The sequence below is a fragment of the Podarcis raffonei genome, chromosome 10 (genome assembly GCF_027172205.1).
Source record: "Podarcis raffonei isolate rPodRaf1 chromosome 10, rPodRaf1.pri, whole genome shotgun sequence".
In the NCBI taxonomy this organism is placed as follows: domain Eukaryota; kingdom Metazoa; phylum Chordata; class Lepidosauria; order Squamata; family Lacertidae; genus Podarcis; species Podarcis raffonei.
In genome coordinates, this window is record NC_070611.1 from 10,562,009 (window position 1) to 10,581,202 (window position 19,194).

Below are 19,194 nucleotides of genomic sequence, written 5' to 3' on the forward strand. Positions count from 1 at the left end.
AGGTGCACTCTTCCATTGTCTCCCAAGACAGATAGATGCCAGCATCAAGGACAACAAGAGACTGAATATAACCTAAGAACACATTTTTAATCTTTGAATCACGCTGCTGAATTTTATTTGCTTAGAAACAGCAGCCAGATTTCTGTTGGGTGCAATCCTTATGGATTTGCAATTCTTATGGATTTGGCATTCAATACTAGTGAACAAAGCGGGACTGAGTTCAGAGTATATGGCCATAAGATGGCTGTAACAAGTGTTTTCAAGAAGCAGCAGATGGTAGTAACTGTACAAAATAGTGCTGGCTAAAATAGAATGTGATGGAAAGTAAATATCCTTGTTGAAGTACAGGACCATCCATATGGGCTCAATGGATGATCTTGCCAAGTTACACTTCCTAAATTTCTGCACCGTGATGAGTAGCTAGTCGTAGGTTCATTTGGAACCTCATAATAATAAATACAATATGCAGCCTACTGTATTTATAATGCCCACACCTAAAGTAGCTTTTATCTGTCTGACAGATGGTCATGATTCAGTTTTATGAGATAAATGTAGACCAACATATTTATATTCAGGATATTTTTTTCAAAAAATACATACTATAAAAACGGAGTTCAAATTGGTTTTAAAAGCTCTTCAAATTATTCTCCCATTGATGTTCGGAATATTTGGATTTGTATGATTATCTCAAGAGCTTGCAAGGCTCCAAGCAGGTGAAAATATGATGGCACCCACCTTAACAGTCATGTTGTGAAATCCTAAAGTATTGTAGATATAAGCATTGATTTCCCACTTCCACTATACCACGTTGGCTCAATTTGCCATGAAAAAAGATACATATAAATTTTCCAAAAGTAATAATCTAGAGTCTACTGTTGCTAATATTTTTATTTAAGACTTACAATCCTTATTTTCCTAAAAGTAATCCAAGGGAGCTAGCATCTAAAACAGTGTGACATGGGGGGGAAATACAAAAGTTTAAGCAGCATACATCAGTGAGATAAAACAGAACAGATAAAAGCAGCAGAAGGAAACAAAATGAATGATTGATACCAGTTTCATAAAACCATCTCAGCCAGCCAAAAACCAGCCAGAATGTCAAAAGGGAGAGGATGAAAGGTAATGGGCACATGGCTTGGAAAGCTGTTGCACCCAAAGTAAACACTTAGAAGGATTAAATTGCTTGTTCCTTATGGTGATATTCAATTATACTTTATTCAGAGTAGACCCATTGAAATGAATGAACGTTAATTTCAGTGGGTCTACTCTGACTAAAATTTAGTTACTACCATCAGGACCTCCATTCACACTGTCCAGGCTAGCGCCATAGGGAGGTCACTTTGGTGTTGCTATTACAGTGATTTGACTTCACCCCCAGAGGTAGCCTATTGTCTTTTGAGCCAGAGGATACCAGCAATATGATAGGGAAGCAGGCAGGTCACACTCAACTTCTAACAACTGGTGAGAGCAGTTCTTAATGCCAGTTGTTTTAATGGTGGCTTTTTTGTGCAGAAAATACTACAGTATATTGTTGAATACACACACACAAACACACACACACACACATATCCTGCCACCTCTGTGTTTCTACTGCATCTATTAACACTCCTTCCAGGTCCTGCAATTGAACAGTAAAAACCCTTATCTCAAACTGTCATGCAGGTGATGGAAAAATCAGAAGTGTTAATAGACCTTTCTGCCCAGCAGCTAGCAAAAAGCCTGAGGATTTATTCATCCCATGTGACTTTGAGCTGAGAGTTTGCTAACCAGGGGGTGAAAGAGATGAGACAGCACATACTGAAATTAAATATTTGTTTAAAAGGTAGAACTTCATTAGTTACCAGCAAGAGCAAGTTGGGCAACTTGATGCGCTCGGAACAGTTAAAGGTAATCTTTTATAGCCAGCATAGCTGAAGTGTCACCTATCAATTTTGGGGAGAAAGGGAGGTTTTCAATGGATGCACTGTTTCCTGAATAGATCCTTTAGTGTAGCTCCTTTACATTTTCATCTGTTTACAGGGATTGTTTCCTCCTCTGTGTTGCTGCTGTTCCTAGTGCCCCTTTCCTCTGGTTTTGCTCTTTTGAATGGTCCTAGCCACTCAAAAATAGTGAAAGGTAAAGGACCCCTGGATGGTTAAGTCCAGTCAAAGGCATGGGGATGCAGTACTCATTTCGCTTTCAGGCTGAGAGAGCCGGCGTTTGTCCACAGACAGCTTTCCAGGTCATGTGGCCAGCATGAGGAAATGGCTTCTGACGCAACGGAACACTGTGATGGAAACCAGAGCACACAGAAATGCCGTTTACCTTCCCGCCACAGCGGTACCTATTTATCTACTTGCACTGGTGTGCTTTCAAACTGCTAGGTTGGCAAGAGCGCAACGGGAGCTCACCCCATTGCGGGGATTCGAACTGCCAACCTTTCAATCAGCAAGCCCAAGAGGCTCAATGGTTTCGATCACAGTGCCACCCGCATCCCTTTTTAATACTATTCAAAAATACTATTCAAAAATAGTACAATAAATGTGGCAGTATCATAAAGCTATGTCACCAGTCAGATTTTGTTAACAGCAAAGTCTCAAAACCAAATCTGAGGGGCGATTGGCTGGTCGTATCCTAAGATATTTAGCAGCGCAATAGGATAACACTGCACTTACATTGTTTACATCTTAAAGATTTGTTCCGGTTGCCTAATCTGGCTTGAATTTGTCTTGAATTTTACTACTGATTTAATTTATGAAACAAGTCGTTTCAAAGTAGATAATCGTTCATGGAGCATTTTTGACCCCACATCAGTGGCTGTTACATTCATAGCTTCTTCCTTTATACTGATGCTGATGTACTTGCCCAGAGCAACTGCATTTATTTAGACTAACAAAAGCTTATTGGAAAATGCCAAGGTGTAATTTAAACACCCCCTTTTGGATCATGGGGATAATTAACTATCTTTTGTTAGGAATGTCCTGTATTATCTAAATATAGTTCACATAAATTAATGTGCACTGCTTGATATGACATTAATTGATTCAGTTAATGTGTATAAGAAGCAGCGCTACTTTGAAGTGACCTGCCTCTTATCTTCACAGCCACATCTGGAACATGAGTTGGTGGATGTGTTCTTTAACTCATTAAGTGTAAGCCCTGTGCTTGATATGACACATCTTTTGTTATTTTCGCTATTGGCTGCTGCGCGTTGTTTAAGTAATCTTGTTATCTTTATCATGTTGATAATGGGGGTTTTGTATATTAGTATATTTGCTATTGTTTTGCGCTATGTTTTTATGAAATGTTTTTGTGGTGTTTGTTTGAAATGTATTCATGTTTTCTTTGTTGTAAGCCACTTAGAGCATGAGTTTTGTGTGTGTGGAAAAGCGGCATACAAATAAAATGCATAAATGAATGATTATACAACCAAGTTTTTGTATTTCTCTTGAAAGAAATACAGAGGGCCTTCTCGGTAGTGGCACCCGCCCTGTGGAACGCCCTCCCATCAGATGTCAAAGAGAAAAATAACTACCAAACTTTTAGAAGACATCTGAAGGCAGCCCTGTTTAGGGAAGCTTTTAATGTTTAATAGGTTATTGTATTTTAGTGTTTTGTTGGAAGCCGCCAAGAGTGGCTAGGGAAACCCAGCCAGATGGGCGGGGTATAAATAAATAATAATAATAATAATAATAATAATTATTATCATCATCATCATCATCATCTTAGGACATACAATATCAGAAGCTTGCTAACATTGGCAAATATTATTGTAATAAGACTATATCTATTTCTTTTTAAATCAGGGACGCGGGTGGCACTGTGGGTAAAACCCAGCGCCTAGGACTTGCCGATCGTCAGGTCGGCGGTTCGAATCCCTGCGGCGGGGTGCGCTCCCGTTGCTCGGTCCCAGCGCCTGCCAACCTAGCAGTTCGAAAGCACCCCTAAGTGCAAGTAGATAAATAGGGACCGCTTACTAGCGGGAAGGTAAACGGCGTTCCGTGTGCTGCGCTGGCTCACCAGATGCAGCTTGTCACACTGGCCACATGACCCGGAAGTGTCTTCGGACAGCGCTGGCCCCCGGCCTCTTAAGTGAGATGGGCGCACAACCCTAGAGTCGGACACGACTGGCCCGTACGGGCAGAGGTGCCTTTACCTTTACCTTTATTTCTTTTTAAAGTTATCTAAAGTTATCTGTATTTGTGATTCATGAACTTCAGATTGACTTTGGAATTCAAATATACCATCGTAACTAATAAATTTCATGTTAATGTCTGTCATTTCTGGTACATTTCTGAAGCATGTCACGGGTCTCCATTCTGAACATGAACCCAAGTTTTCCGTATTGTATATTTTGTCTAAAAGTTAATGAAAGGCTTTGGGGGGTGCAGCCCCATCAAATAATTTATGGGGGGGGGAGACACAGTGGGACCTTGGCCCCCAGGAGTTGGCTCTTATGAGTATAACTAAGCAGCCATATTTACTTGGTTGTTCATTAACTTGTACATCACCTAAAAACTTGTATCCACTACAAATTCTTTCTCTAGAATGAAATATTTTGCCATACTGCAAACATTTCACAATGTGAATGATAGACTTTGAAAAGCAGTGTGTAGTCTTAATAAGTTGAATTAGCTGGAGGATCTTAAAGGGGGAAAATAGACATTAAAATGTTCAAAGCTGCCACCGTTCCTCCTACCTTGTAATGTGTAATGTAAACATTGTATAATGTGTGAATCACCATCTGACATCCCCTTGATTTGTGGCTGGCAGGGAGAAGCCAAGTCTTAGAAAGAAGGCAGAGGAAAAAATATATAGAAAGACAATGCAGATAATGCACATTTTGTAATGTTTAGTTTGGCTCTAACTCTTATTAGGTCTGTAAGCATTAACTTGCACTCCTTCATCCCATTTCAGTTTAATATGGTGGGACAGAGTTGGCAGAAGAGAGGTTTCAGCAACTTTGTTGTATGGAACTGAAAACCATAACCAGCTCTTTTGTATCTTTCAATTTATCCTATCTCATAATTTCCTGTAATTGGTGGTTTAGGCCATCTGTTTGGCTAGCATAATACCGTGTACAATATGCTGCTGGCAGGTATCTGTTGAACGGTGGCCACAAATTGGAGAAGCTGACATGAGTAGCCTGGGCTCATCTATCACAAAGCATTTGAAGATGAAAGGGATTTCGTCTTGGTTGTAACATGTACAAATGGCTGCTGGGAGAGTTTCTGCTACATGTTTCTAGTTTGTCCCTTGCAGAGTCCTGCAAGCTCAGTACACAGTGTTCTTCAACCATGGCTGCCCAGATGTGGTCCCATCATCTTCAGCTATAGCTTAGGGATGATGAGAGTTGTAGCCCAACAACATCTGGGTACCCAAGGTTGAAGAACATAGGGTATGGCAGTTCAGCTTATTGAGGCTGTTCAAAAGAAAGCTTTTTTTGTTTGTTCATTACTGTCTTTAAAAATCTTAGTATTCTTAGGTTCAAGATATTAGTCCTGCAACAAAATCCATGCCAAGGCAGCCAAACTGAGAACCAAGAGTAGTGAAGAGCGTAATTCATATAAAATACAGCTTGTCCCACAGAGACTGCCTGGCGCTCAACTCACCTGGAATTGAATTATTTCTGCAAGCTCAGGGCAGATAAAGTTGTTGTTGTTGTTTAGTCGTTTAGTCATGTCCGACTCTTCGTGACCCCATGGACCAGAGCACGCCAGGCACTTCTGTCTTCCACTGCCTCCCGCAGTTTGGTCAAACTCATGCTGGTAGCTTCAAGAACACTATCCAACCATCTCGTCCTCTGTCGTCCCCTTCTCCTTGTGCCCTCCATCTTTCTCAACATCAGGGTCTTTTCCAGGGAGTCTTCTATTCTCAAGAGGTGGCCAAAGTGTTGGAGCCTCAGCTTCAGGATCTGTTCTTCCAGTGAGCACTCAGGGCTGATTTCCTTAAGAATGCATAGGTTTGATCTCCTTGCAGTCCATGGGACTCTCAAGAGTTTCCTCCAGCACCATAATTCAAAAGCATCAATTCTTCGGCGATCAGCCTTCTTTATGGTCCAGCTTCCACCTCCATACATCACTACTGGGAAAACCATAGCTTTTACTATACGGACCTTTGTTGGCAAGGTGATGTCTCTACTTTTTAAGATGCTGTCTAGGTTTGTCATTGCTTTTGTCCCAAGAAGCAGGTGTCTTTTAATTTCTTGGCTGCTGTCACCATCTGCAGTGATCATGGAGCCCAAGAAAGTAAAATCTCTCACTGCCTCCATTTCTTCCCCTTCTATTTGCCAGGAGGTGATGGGACCAGTGGCCATGATAAAGTATGGGCCAACAATTTAGTGGGTCACTGGACTTCTTAGCATGTTTTTTTAAAAAAATATTATTATTATTATTATTTTAATTAATTCTTAGACTCCATTTCTGCAAAAGTTAGTTCATGCACAGAGATCTGCTCTATGCTCTTTCCTGTGAAGACAGAGACAAAGTGTATTTGATACAGTTTTTCTGGCTTTGGTTTCAAAAAGGGGTTGGTTTTTAGCATCTGACTTGATACAGCCGAATTGGCAGAATAAGTAAGTTTCCGATGGATATAAGATTATAATATTCTTATCTCTCTAAGTACTTAGACTAATCTCTAAGTACTAGGTGTGCTTTGAGACATGAGTTGGAAAAAACACAACATAAATAATACAGCTACAAAAACCAGTTAGCTTACTTTTTTCTTAGAAAGTTATAGCAATTTGGTAAGATGCCTGTTACTGAAATCTATTTTAATAAAGTGCTTTGTGGACCTGCTGGTAATTTAGTTCATGTCAATGGAAATACACCAGTATGAGGGAGTCATAATGTAGCCTGGGTTGATATTGGGCTAAGATACGTTAAGGTGCCAGATGACATATGCCCTGTTCTATTAGGCTTTAATTGCCTTTGATGATTTTTAATGGTTACAGATATCCCTTAATGGATTGCTTACAACTCATTCCTTTTTTAGTCGGCTATGTTGTTTGCTACTGTTCTTTCGTATTATGCTTTGAAATGCGGGATATAAATCCCTCCAAACATATAAATAGTCATCACGCTTCCTACATGTTCAGCTTCTGTTTGCTTAGCTATTGACAATCTCTTTTATCTGATTATTTTCAACTTGCAGTGCAATTCTCTACGCTGTATTCACGATCAAATGATTTCTCCTTCGTTTGGAACTCTTATCTTTCAGATGCGCTGTAAACATGCTATATTTATATAGCATGTACTTTGGTTTGATTACTTATTTGAAAGGTAGAACGTTTCCTCCTGTTTATGACTGAGTGCCATGATTGTAGATAACACATGCCAATGATAAAATAATAGTTCTTATTTGTAAATAGGTTCATACTGAATTTTAATTACTTTCTTCCAGGTATTGCTTCTATGACAGTCCCAGTATACATTGCAGAAGTTGCTCCACCTCATCTAAGAGGCAGATTAGTTACTATAAACACACTCTTCATCACAGGAGGACAGTTCTTTGCAAGCGTTATAGATGGAGCCTTCAGTTATCTTCCAAAGGATGGATGGAGGTTAGTGTAATCTTTTCGTTTGTTATTGAAAGTAAAGTTAGAGCTGCACTGCCATTTAGATTCACATGCTCTGTGTGTAAAATGTGTGTGTAGTACACACAAATATTTATTTGTATACACACATGATATAGATACATTTTTTATTGGCAATGTCTTTTGTACTCTTTAGTGAAAAAAATTAATTACCCTTTCAAAATCACAATAAGGAGCAATAATAATAATAATAATAATAATAATAGGTGACAAAGAAACTATCCAAATGTGTTATATTTTACAGATTACATTTTTATTTTAAACCCAACAATTTTAGATGCAAATCTAAATGATTTAAATGTAGACTTTGTTTTTGTACACTTGGAATCTTCCTCTTTGTGGTTTTAAGTTGGTGCCCTCAGAATGCTAATTGGCTTTGAATAATGGCAGCAAATCCAGCTGAAATTTACTAATGGATTGAATTAAGGAGCTACGGATTTTATCTTTCAACATTGTAATTTGCAGGGTGGCAAGATCTATAGCAAATGTAATCAAGATGCATGCTAGCTTTCTTGAGGACCCATGGGTTCAATTCTATGGTTCTCAGTATAACATCATGTAAAGTCTTGATTCTTCTGTTACCCAGAGAACTAATTTTAAGAATCCCCAAAGCTAATTTTTTTTTTTAATTGCTTGGTTTTGAATAGACCATCTTCTGTCAGTGATCTAGAAAAATCATTAAATGTAGCAATAGCCACCAGCTTGGATGGCTTCAAAAGATGTCAGATGCGGATGGTGGTTGCTCGTGAGTAACCAGGCAGGACTCCGACCTGTCTTTTACAGGTTTTATTAGTGCAAACTATTTACAGTGCATAACCACAAAGTTCATTTCCGTCTTAGTCACTTGCAGAATCCGGGAGTGGCCCCTTCCAGCTTCTCCCCCAACATAAGAACTTAGACACCCCAAATCTTCCTCCCCTCCTTGCGTTTCACACCCCTGCGCAAGCTGGGTGGCGGAAGTGGCGCACGTCCCTCCTGGCCAGCCGGGCTAGGTGAGGCGCTTGGGCTCTCAGTAGCATCTTCAAGCTCTCTGCTCACTTGGCTGGCCCCTTCCATCTCTACTCCACTTGAGGTTTGGCTTTCCCCACCGCTGGAGCTAGCGCCGGAGGCTCTCTGTATTCCCCTGTCTCCCTCCCCTGTTCCGATGGCAGTCCCCTGACACATGTGATTGTCTTCTATATTAGATCCATAATGGGAGAGAATAATATGTCACCTGTCATGCCACTGTAGTTGTAGGCCTCTTTAGTTGTTCTGGAGTTGCATTTGTTCAGCGTATTTGTTGTTTGATACATGTAAATAATTGTAGTTCTCAATCTAATATAAGTTAACTTTGGGCTAAGTTTATGTTATCTAACAGTAATTGAAATAACTGATTTGCAAACAGCAATGTTAAAATTATGTCTGCAGGGAACAACTGAAAACCTGCTCAAGAGTTCTTGGAATCGTCTGATACGGAAATCTCAGGATATAAACTATGTTTCCTCCATCTGCTTATTTAGAGAAATACTGAGTGTATTCAGAAAGCGGCTTAAATCCTTGCTGTTCTTTATGGAGAGAATCTTGATAAATTTGCATTAAAAATGTTTTTTTTTTCTTTCCCCCAGATATATGTTGGGCCTCTCGGCAGTTCCAGCTGTAATACAGTTTTTTGGCTTCCTCTTTCTTCCTGAAAGCCCCCGTTGGCTTATTCAAAAAGGACAGACTCAAAAGGCACGAAGAATCCTGTCTCTGATGCGGGGTAATCAAACAATAGATGAAGAATATGATAGCATCAAGAATAACATAGAAGAGGAAGAAAAAGAAGTTGGTGCAGGTAAGGCTGAATTTCTGCTTTCTTTGTACATTTATTAATGAGTGACAATCAGGCTGTGACAGTGTTAACAGCATTTTAGGTTAGTTTGAAATAGATTTGATATTATTATTATTATTATTATTATTATTATTATTATTATTATTGCTACTACACTATTATTTGTATAGTACCTGCAGGTCTCAGGGCAGTTCTCAACTTAAAATCACAATATAAAAACACAAAATACATAATAACAATAAAAACAAGAAGAATCAATAATTTGCAACCCATGGTTTCAGGCAATCCTAATTGGTTCTAACCATACTCCCAGTGAAAATAAGATTAAACTAAGCTCTATGCTTTATACAGCCTTGCTCCTACATCAAATTCTATTGGTATTTTTCAGAAGAAATTAATATATTAATATCAGACTTGGTTCCGTACTTTAACATAATGAAATTATAATTGTCTTAAGAATTGCTAATGAGTTTCAAGGATTCAGTTAAACAGGGGAAGCCAATATAATAATCAGCCATATATACTTTTTCAAACAAATTAATAATTTGAAGGATAATTTTTGTTCTGTTCTCAATTGACTGGGTGTATATACAGTGGTGCCTCGCAAGACGAAATTAATCCGTTCCGCGAGTCTCTTCGTCTTGCGGTTTTTTCATCTTGCGAAGCACGGCTATTAACAGCTTAGCGGCTTTAAGAAAAAGGAAACAAACTCGCAAGAACTCGCAAGACATTTCGTCTTGCGAAGCAAGCCCATAGGGAAATTCGTCTTGCGGAACGACTCAAAAAAACGGAAAACCCTTTCGTCTAGCGAGTTTTTCGTCTTGCAAGACATTCGTCTTGCGGGGCACCACTGTATTCTAATTGTCACAACCTAATTATATAATTGCTTGTCAGGAGTAACTCACTAGTGCACGCTAGCTCTGATATCCTTCAATTGTGATATTAAAACTTGGGATTCTACAGTGACCTTTCAGTCTGTTGCCTCCCTTTATTCGCAGTGGATTTTGACATGTGAGGTTCCCAGTATGGTTACAAAGAAATAAAGGCTGGCAAATTCCAACTAGCATATTGAATTCTTGGGAGTTGCTTCTGTTAGCTTTTGGGTCATGCAAATTATACTTGCCTTATACAGCCACTTCTGTGCATTTTCTATAACCAAACTGGAGTGAGACTTCAGTCATAGTGAAGATGTTCGTGAACGGAATAAACTTTTCAACCCATGCTGCTAGTGTTTGAACTTCCCCATTTATACCAGTCTCTGTTAGAGTTTATTTAACAGGATTAGTTTTTTTAATCTGTTAAAAAGTATATAAACACAGACTGGCAATGTACAGTACAGATCCAGTAGCAGGGAAATGCAAGAGGCAGATTTATGTTTTAGATCAGGGGTCAGCAAACTTTTTCAGCAGGGGGCCGGTCCACTGTCCCTCAGACCGGACTATATTTTGGGGGGGGAAATGAACAAATTCCTATGCCCCACAAATAACCCAGTGATGCATTTTAAATAAAAGCACACATCCTACTCATGTAAAAACACCAGGCAGGCCCCACAAATAACCCAGAGATGCATTTTAAATAAAGGGACACATTCTACTCATGTAAAAACACGCTGATTCTCGGATGGCCACAGGCCGGATTTAGAAGGTGATTGGGCCGGATCTGGCCCCTGGGCCGTAGTTTGCCTACCCATGTTTTAGATGCTTCTTCAGAGAGAAGGTGGGTTGGTCAATTGTTGTTATCAAATGAGCCTTGCCAACTAGGGGGAGATCCACTGATGCTTCTACAGGTGATCCCACTGGCTGCTCTGGGATAGAAGGGTTAAGGTGGTCTCTGAGGTAGCTTGGACCTAAATGGTCCAGGGCTTTGTAATTCAATACAAGGACCTTGAACTTGGCTTTGTAGTAGATGGGCAGCCAGTTCAGATTTTTCAACAATGCTTTCATATGTTGTCAGCCAGATGCCCCCATGAGCTCCCAGTACGTTTCTGAGCACAATTCAAAGTGTTGGTGCTGACCTTTAAAGCCCTAAACGGCCTCGGTCCAGTATATCTGAAGGAGCGTCTCCACCCCCATCGTTCAGCCCGGACACTGAGATCCAGCGCCGAGGGCCTTCTGGCGGTTCCCTCACTGCGAGAAGTGAGGCTACAGGGAACCAGGCAGAGGGCCTTCTCGGTAGTGGCGCCCTCCCTGTGGAACGCCCTCCCACCAGATGTCAAAGAGAACAACAACTACCAGACTTTTAGAAGACATCTGAAGGCAGCCCTGTTTAGGGAAGCTTTTAATGTTTGATGTATTACAGTATTTTAGTATTTTTTTGGAAGCCGCCTAGAGTGGCTGGGGAAGCCCAGCCAGATGGGTGGGGTATAAATAATAAATTATTATTATTATTATTATTATTATTATTATTATTATTATTTGGCTGCTGCATTCTGCACCAGCTAGCGCTTCCATACCAGGCTCCAAGGACAGCCCCACATAGAGGCATTCCAGCCTTGAGGTTACCAACACATGGGCTATAGTTGGTGGCCCTGTAAGGAGGATGCTGTGAAGCAGTCCAACTGGAGCAGGCAGTGAGGAAATCTTTTCCACCCCAAGCCTTCATTGCTTGGTCCCGAAATAATGACACAGGGTGAAAAACTTGAATGCAGCCTGTAGTTTGACTGCTGTTTCTACCACGGCAGTTCCCAGTGCTGGAAAAAGGGGGTGAAATCTTAAAATCTGCAAAACAGCCTATCTCTTCTGTGGCCTGTGTTTACAGATCCCCATGCAAGTGTTTCGGTTTCTTTGGATTGTGCCTGTTATCTCGGCTGAGATCCAGAAAGCCCCCACACAACTAGTTCTTCGTGCCAAGAGGTTTTGGCTTCTCTTTTTGTGAATTGAAACTGTGCAGTATTGCAAACCACTTCTGAAACCATGTGGACTTTTAAGAGCTGTTTGTGTTAAGTCTCCGGGGTCTGTAGCTAAAAAAAAAAATCCTCTGGGCTTGCCCAAACTGTGTTGCTTAATGTTGCTGTTTGGCGTCTAGCCCATAGTGATTTTTCCGTGGAGAGATGTGGGTCTAACATAAGAGTGTTAAACTGAATCATAGGTTAAGTTTTTTTTATGCATTTACTCACTTGCAGTTCTGCACACTAAATATGTAACATAATATTATGTGCTGTTGACCATAAGAGGGAAATGGCTTATGGCTTTTTCTTGGATCAGAGTTTATTCTAAAAATGGAAATAAAATCAAATTATTGTGATTCAAGGGTTGTTATATGTTTGTGTTGAGATATTACCAATTTTTGTTTTTCTCATTGATGGTAAAATGAGGTTTCTTAAAAATGACACAAGAAGTTCCTTCTGGTACTGTACCCAAATAATTGTTTAGGAAAAATATGTTTTTCTTAAAGTGAATTTTGCATTGGTGAAGAAGCTCTTGACACTGATATGAGAGGATATAAGAGGATTTTCCTCATTTACCTTTCAAGATGCAAAACAGATTCTGAAACACTGGCCTCTTATTTATAGTGTATGGATATAAGCAGATTAATGTATAATTCTTATTTCCTGTAAAAACAGATATTAGCAGGATAAGTCTGGTCTCAAGTTTATGCAGCCCTGACTACTCAAACTTTGATTTATTAATATATTTCTTGCTCACGGGAAAGTCATGATGAAGGGTTTCAGATAAGTTCCTTCCTCCTTAAAAACTCAGAAGATTTTAACATTTCAGAGCTAGCAGTTTTAGTGAGCTTCAAATGCAGTGATATTCGGTGATCTTATTTGTGTTCATTCTGTTATGACTTTGGCTTTCAGGTCAAGCATTGTTGTCAACACTGCATTAGAGGAGTTCTGTTTTTAGGATTTCCTCTTCCCTAACATGAAGCTGGGATAGGCAGCACATGAACCTTAGTACTACTACAAATTTCATTATGCAGGAGTGGATATTTCTTGAATTTACATCACAGCCCGAAATACAAACAATATCAACATTGTGCTATTTTTTGCATCAAAAAGATTGCTTATAAATAATGGAACTAAAGCTCAAGCTCTATTGTGTTTGAGTGGTTTTCTGTGACTTCAGTGATTATACCGGAATTGGATTATTCTCTTGCATATTAGCATTTTTTTTTATAAGAGCGAACAAGCAGTTCTAAGAGGGAGCTCTGAAGTGTTAACATTTTGTTAAAACTAAATTAGATCTGTTAGAAGCAAGAATAAAATGACAGTTTATGGCAGATTCTAAACAAGTGAATAGCTACAGAAATGCCTGTATAGAACATCTTTATTCACATTTTATTTCAAAAGCGCTGCGCTTTATAGTATTTAGCTTCCATTGCTATGACAATGGAAAACAGTTTTCCCAGTAGCTTGCAGCATTTGTAAATGCAGAGCAAGAAAATGTTTGGATATAGCTACAGTCCAACAGCCTTGAAAAAGAGTACAAACAGATGTATTAAACTGAAGTTACAATTTTGGCAATACCTTATTTCTAGAAGTATGAACACAGAAAAGGTTTAAGTTGACATGTGTTGCCTTTGCCACGCATTGATATTTTTGAATTGTTATTAAAAAAAAGACAAACTGAAATCATTATGACTCTACCAACCAGATGACATGGACTTCCATTTTGTGTCTCATTGAAAAACACCATTTTGCTGCCACCCACTGCTTTTAGACACCTGTTATACCCCAGTCATGCATGTATATTCAGTATATGCTGTATGTCTATTGTTCACGTATGTACTTTGTTCAAAGCGACTAGTTTTCAAATAAAGGTGCATAGGATTCAAACCTTAGCCTTCAAGTAAGTAATCTTTCTTAGTATCCTATACCAGGCTGAAGAGAAGAAAGCATTAAGCCCCAGGCAACTGAGGGTTTGTACCAGTCTACTGCTGCAAGCACTGGCCACAACATGAGGGTAGCATGCCCCCGTGGTCCTGTTTTTCTGATAGTTTGGTTCTTTAAGTGCTCTTAAAAACATTCTTTTCCTACATGCCTTGAAGGTTTCTACTTCAGCTGGCTTTTCCCTTTCCTTATTTTGCCATTCAGCATTTCATTATCCACCTTAGAAGGAGCAATTTGCCCTTGTTTGTTTCAGAGCCTGTTCTGTTTTATTTTGTGCCTTTATATCCTTCCTGGCTTCCGTTGAACTCCAGGCAGCATGTATAGGACTCCTGGGGAGTTTCCAAGCCAATCCAGGCCTATGTAGTTTCAGCAGAGTTAATGTATTGTATGCCATGCCCTGGGATCTGGAACCCTGGTGCTACATAAAAACAGTGCTCAAGTAGGTTACTAGTTCCCAGTTCCTTATTTGCTTGCAATTTCAAAACACTGAAAAGAATGAAAATTCATTTATCCCTGAACCCCCAAATAGCATTTGGAGTGCCCCATATAGTATATTTCCATGACTGGGGACTCCCACCTTTGAGTCCTAGAACAGTTGTTTTTGGTCCAAATTATCTTGCTTATGAAATGCTCATAAGAAATTAAATCAGCAACTGGTTGTGCCTACCCCACAACATGAATCACACACCCATCCATCTGGGGGAGTGTCCCTTGTGGGATGACACTGGATCCTGCCTAGCCCAGAGCTTCCTGCAGGCACATAGCATAGTTAGCGGCATCTGTACATACTAACAATAGCTAAAATGTGTAAAAAAGAAGAAGATGATATGCTTTGGGCAACAAACAACAAATCATGCACCCACCCACAAAATAAAGTATATTGATATTGATGATCATATTAATTGTTCCTAATTACTTTATGTAGATTGATGGAAGATTAAATATGAGGATATACTAATTTAATTGAAAGGAAAATGGGGTCTAGCATATATTTTTATTCCTGATAAACATTGAAAAGGGGATATTGAAGAATTGTTGACCTTTATTACACTGCTTTGTAATAAGAATTATAGAGAACCTACAACTCCCGAGTTTCATCACCGCCTCCTGTGAGAGCGAGTGCCATAGTTTTAACTCATATTGTTTTTTACAGCAGTGATCGTAGCATTACGCAAAGCAATAATACATGTAGATGGTGTGACTTGTACTGGTGTTCGGAGTGGTTTGCCATGTACAGTGGTTTGAAAGCAGGCTGTGAATTAGTACAGTGATAGGAGGCGCAGCAGCAGCAACTCCTTTCCAAACAGGGCTGGATGAGGCAACTGGGTCAAGTGGCAGATTCAGGGGTTGTTACCTCTAAGCCGCTTGGCGATTCCCCTCTGTTGGAGGACAGAGCTTGTACATGCTATGTATCCTCTCCCGTTCCCGCAAACCTAGCCTGGTACTTTAGGTGCAGTGAATGTTGCTAATCTGCTATCATTGTTGAAGTAAGATTCAACTGTCTGTCCAGGCCATTTTTGAATGTGGAATAGGGAAGGAGCGCTAGTCCTTCACCGCTAACAGCCAAATATTTGGGGCCAGCCCTGCTTCTAAAACATGTTTTTGTGGTTTTCCAGAGCTTGGTTTCAGCTGTGGGGAAGCTGAAGTATACTCTCTGCATCAGTGAGATTGCTTCTGAGTTCATCATCGTCCAACCTTTTGTAGAATCCTTTTCAGTGTATCCTAGCAACAAGAATGGCAATATGCACAAAGGCCATTAGGGACCCTTACTTTAAAAAATTTAATCTACCCTCAGTTTAAAAAAAAAATCTACAAATTTAAGATAACTTGAAGTCTAAAGCACGTCTACTAAAGGATTTTCTAATTCTATTGACTTTTTCCAGAATAGTAGTAACTACAAAATATTATACAACAAATATTATAACCCTTGGAAAGGTTAATCAGTGTATCAGATTTAATGGTTTAAAATCTTTATTCTTATGACTACATGTTTCACAAATGAGTGTTTGGTTAATTGTGTTTGCTTGAGTACTTAAATGATAATCTGAAAAATAACATTTCCACTCAGCACCAGTCATCTAGATAAATATTTAACAAACTGTTTGGACACTGGGCAATAGGAATCCCTGGAGTCCTAAAGAACTGCTGTTTCCCCCTTTAGTGTATATTTACTGCTTCTGTCCTGTTGTCTGGTAGTCCTTGGAAGCGCTGTGGTTTTCTCTTCATTTTTTCCAAGCAACCAGAATGCATTTTTCCTATGGTGAGTTTGTCTGAGGTCAGATACACCTTAGAAAGTATTTTCTGCACATAAAAGGTAAAGGACCCCTGACAGTTAGGTCCAGTCGCGAATGACTCCAGGGTTGCAGCGCTCATCTCGCTTTACTGGCCGAGGGAGCTGACGTTTGTCTGCAGACAGCTTCCGGGTCACGTGGCCAGCATGACTAAGCCACTTCTGTCGAAACCAGAGCAGCGCACGGAAACGCCGTTTACCTTCCTGCCGGAGCGGTACCTATTATCTACTTGCACTTTGACGTGCTTTCGAACTGCTAGGTTGGCAGGAGCAGGGACTGAGCAACGGGAGCTCACCCTGTCATGGGGATTTGAACCGCCGACCCACAGCGCCACCCGCGTCCCTAAGGTAAAGGACCCCTGACAGTTAAGTCCAGTCGCGGACGACTCTGGGGTTGCGGCACTCATCTCGCTTTACTGGCCAAGGGAGCTGATGTTTGTCTGCAGACAGTTTTTCCGGGTCAAGTGGCTAGCATGACTAAGCCGCTTCTGGCGAAACCGGAATACTGCTACACAATAAGTGCAGAATCTCCGACCCAAATGGAAAATGCAAAAGGTTAACACTTTACAAAAAAATCATAGAATTGTAGAGTTGGAAAAGAGTTCATCTAGTGCAAAGAGACTTAGATATGTCTTCTGCTCTACAGCAGACACTCATTAAGAATTCACTTACAATACAACACATTATATGTCTACTTAGAAGTCGATTTCTTTGTGTTTGATGGGGTAAGTGGTTACAGGATAGCAGCCTAAGCTTTGTTTAAGGGTTGGGGTTTTTTGAGGGAGAACGGTTCCTGTGGCTTTTACAGCTGTAACTCCACAGTCAAGGTCAATGGGACATAGCTGACTTCCCATGGTAAGCTTGGCGTCAGCACGGTGTGGGGGGAACTAGTTGGTTTTTTAAAAAGATCATTGTCATGCTTCATTCTCCCCACCAGCCACTTTCGGTTTGTATTATTTAGCTCTTGTTACAGAACTTGTTTTTTCCATATTTAACTTCATTGCTGGCAGGGATGAAGTATGGTGCATGGCTCTCATTCTGCTAAGAAAACAAGGAAAGGGGCCTTTATTCATTCATCCATATTTTTTTTTCTGGGAAGCGTGGCTTGACGTTCTGATTTTAATTCTGAGAAGAAATGGTTACAGTGACATTTCTAGACTTTATAATATGATAGAATATTTTGACATAATTGAAGGTGTTCCATTCCTTTGAAAATAGCCATGCCCTGTTCCTGTGAGAAGTTAACAAAACACCCGGGTAATTGAAACTGTGCTGGAAAGTAGAACAATACTCTAGTCCAACAGAAATAATTAAATCAGAGCAGGATGACCTTGGCACCATGTTATTTTCCTCTTGATTTCTTAAGTATCCCAGGAAGACTTGGAATAAAGAAATAAGCTCTGGAACCCCTACTGGAAGATGCATAGTCTTTGTACAGTTGTAATAAAGTGAGCATTAAAACCTCTGTTTCAAACAATTAAACTGTATTGAATAGCATAATAGGAAAATTCTGGAGAAATAATTAGTTATGCATGCTATTTTGATTTGAAAAACTTTTATAGAGGTTTATAGACCACAGATATAATTTTAAAATGACAAATCAAATAAATAAGCACTTTAATGTTCTTTGATAGGAAAACATATCATGGGAATAAAAACTTCTCATCTGCAGTTGCTGATGTGTTTTGAAATTGTGTAGTGCTTTCGTTCATTAATGAGAACTTCATTGGATTTTATATAGTGATAAATTGGCTTCAAGAAGGGTAGCATATGGTTCTGCCTAGGTAGAATAGAATTGTGGTTGTGAAGTAAATTGCTGGCATTGGTAAAATGGGCTAAAAGGCTGCATTTGGTTTTCAAGTAGAGCTGTTTGGAGTCAAAGCTGCAGAGTGAACTCTCTTGTACAGGCAATTCTCAACTTACACTGGGGTTACATTTCGGGGATAGTGCATAAACTCAAAATCGCTTATAGTCAAAGCACATGGAATTCAGTGGGGGGTGGGATTGCCAAAGTCTTTTTTCCCTGGGTGCCTGCCCCCTTTCTTTCTATCTGTCTGTCTGTCTGTCTGTCTATCTATTTTATTGCCAAGTGCATAAAGCTGAATGCACACAAGTTAAATAAACATAAGTTGTCAGTTATCTGTATCCTAAAACCTTGGTAGGAAAAAACCCAATACTTTTAGGATAGCACTGAATGACCGTAAACCATGCATCTTGTTCTGAACTGCTGTACTTGACTGTTTTGGCTCCTTGCTTTTAAATTGGTGGTACCTTTCGAAGGAGAGAAATCAGACTCTATGTTTTAGATAAATGAATTTATTAAGCCAACAGTAAGTGTCTTACAGTTTTTTACTAACAATTAAATAATTTATACTGTACATTATTTATAATGGAAAGGTTGGGTCTCCTGAATTGAAGAGAATAGTTGTGGTTTAATCTTTATTTTTTTTTAAGTGAGCAGATTGGACCTCCTTAAAAGGCACAGTTGAGAGATCTAAATTTGAGTTAGGTTTTTGTGTTACCTTTTGTCCAAATGCAGCAGTTAACTGTCTTTTAATATAGCAGTGAATTAACCTTATTGGGTAGTGAATGAACGCTGAGAAGCAAATAGAAAAAAATCAAACCTAAGGTTACGTATAATTTATTCCCTATAAATATTGATTTTGAGCCGAACTTCATGGACAGTGTTG

General features: G+C 39.6%; 1 protein-coding gene across 2 annotated transcripts in view; it reads left to right on the plus strand.

Annotated features, from left to right (window-relative positions):
• SLC2A13 (solute carrier family 2 member 13) overlaps positions 1 to 19,194 on the plus strand; it is a 101,657-nt gene that overhangs the window by 13,318 nt on the left and 69,145 nt on the right. For both annotated transcript variants that reach the window (XM_053406148.1, XM_053406147.1), the window contains exons 2-3: positions 7,381 to 7,540; positions 9,178 to 9,386. In XM_053406148.1, the coding sequence (XP_053262123.1) occupies positions 7,381 to 7,540; positions 9,178 to 9,386 (369 nt within the window). The remainder of the gene's footprint in view (positions 1 to 7,380; positions 7,541 to 9,177; positions 9,387 to 19,194) is intronic.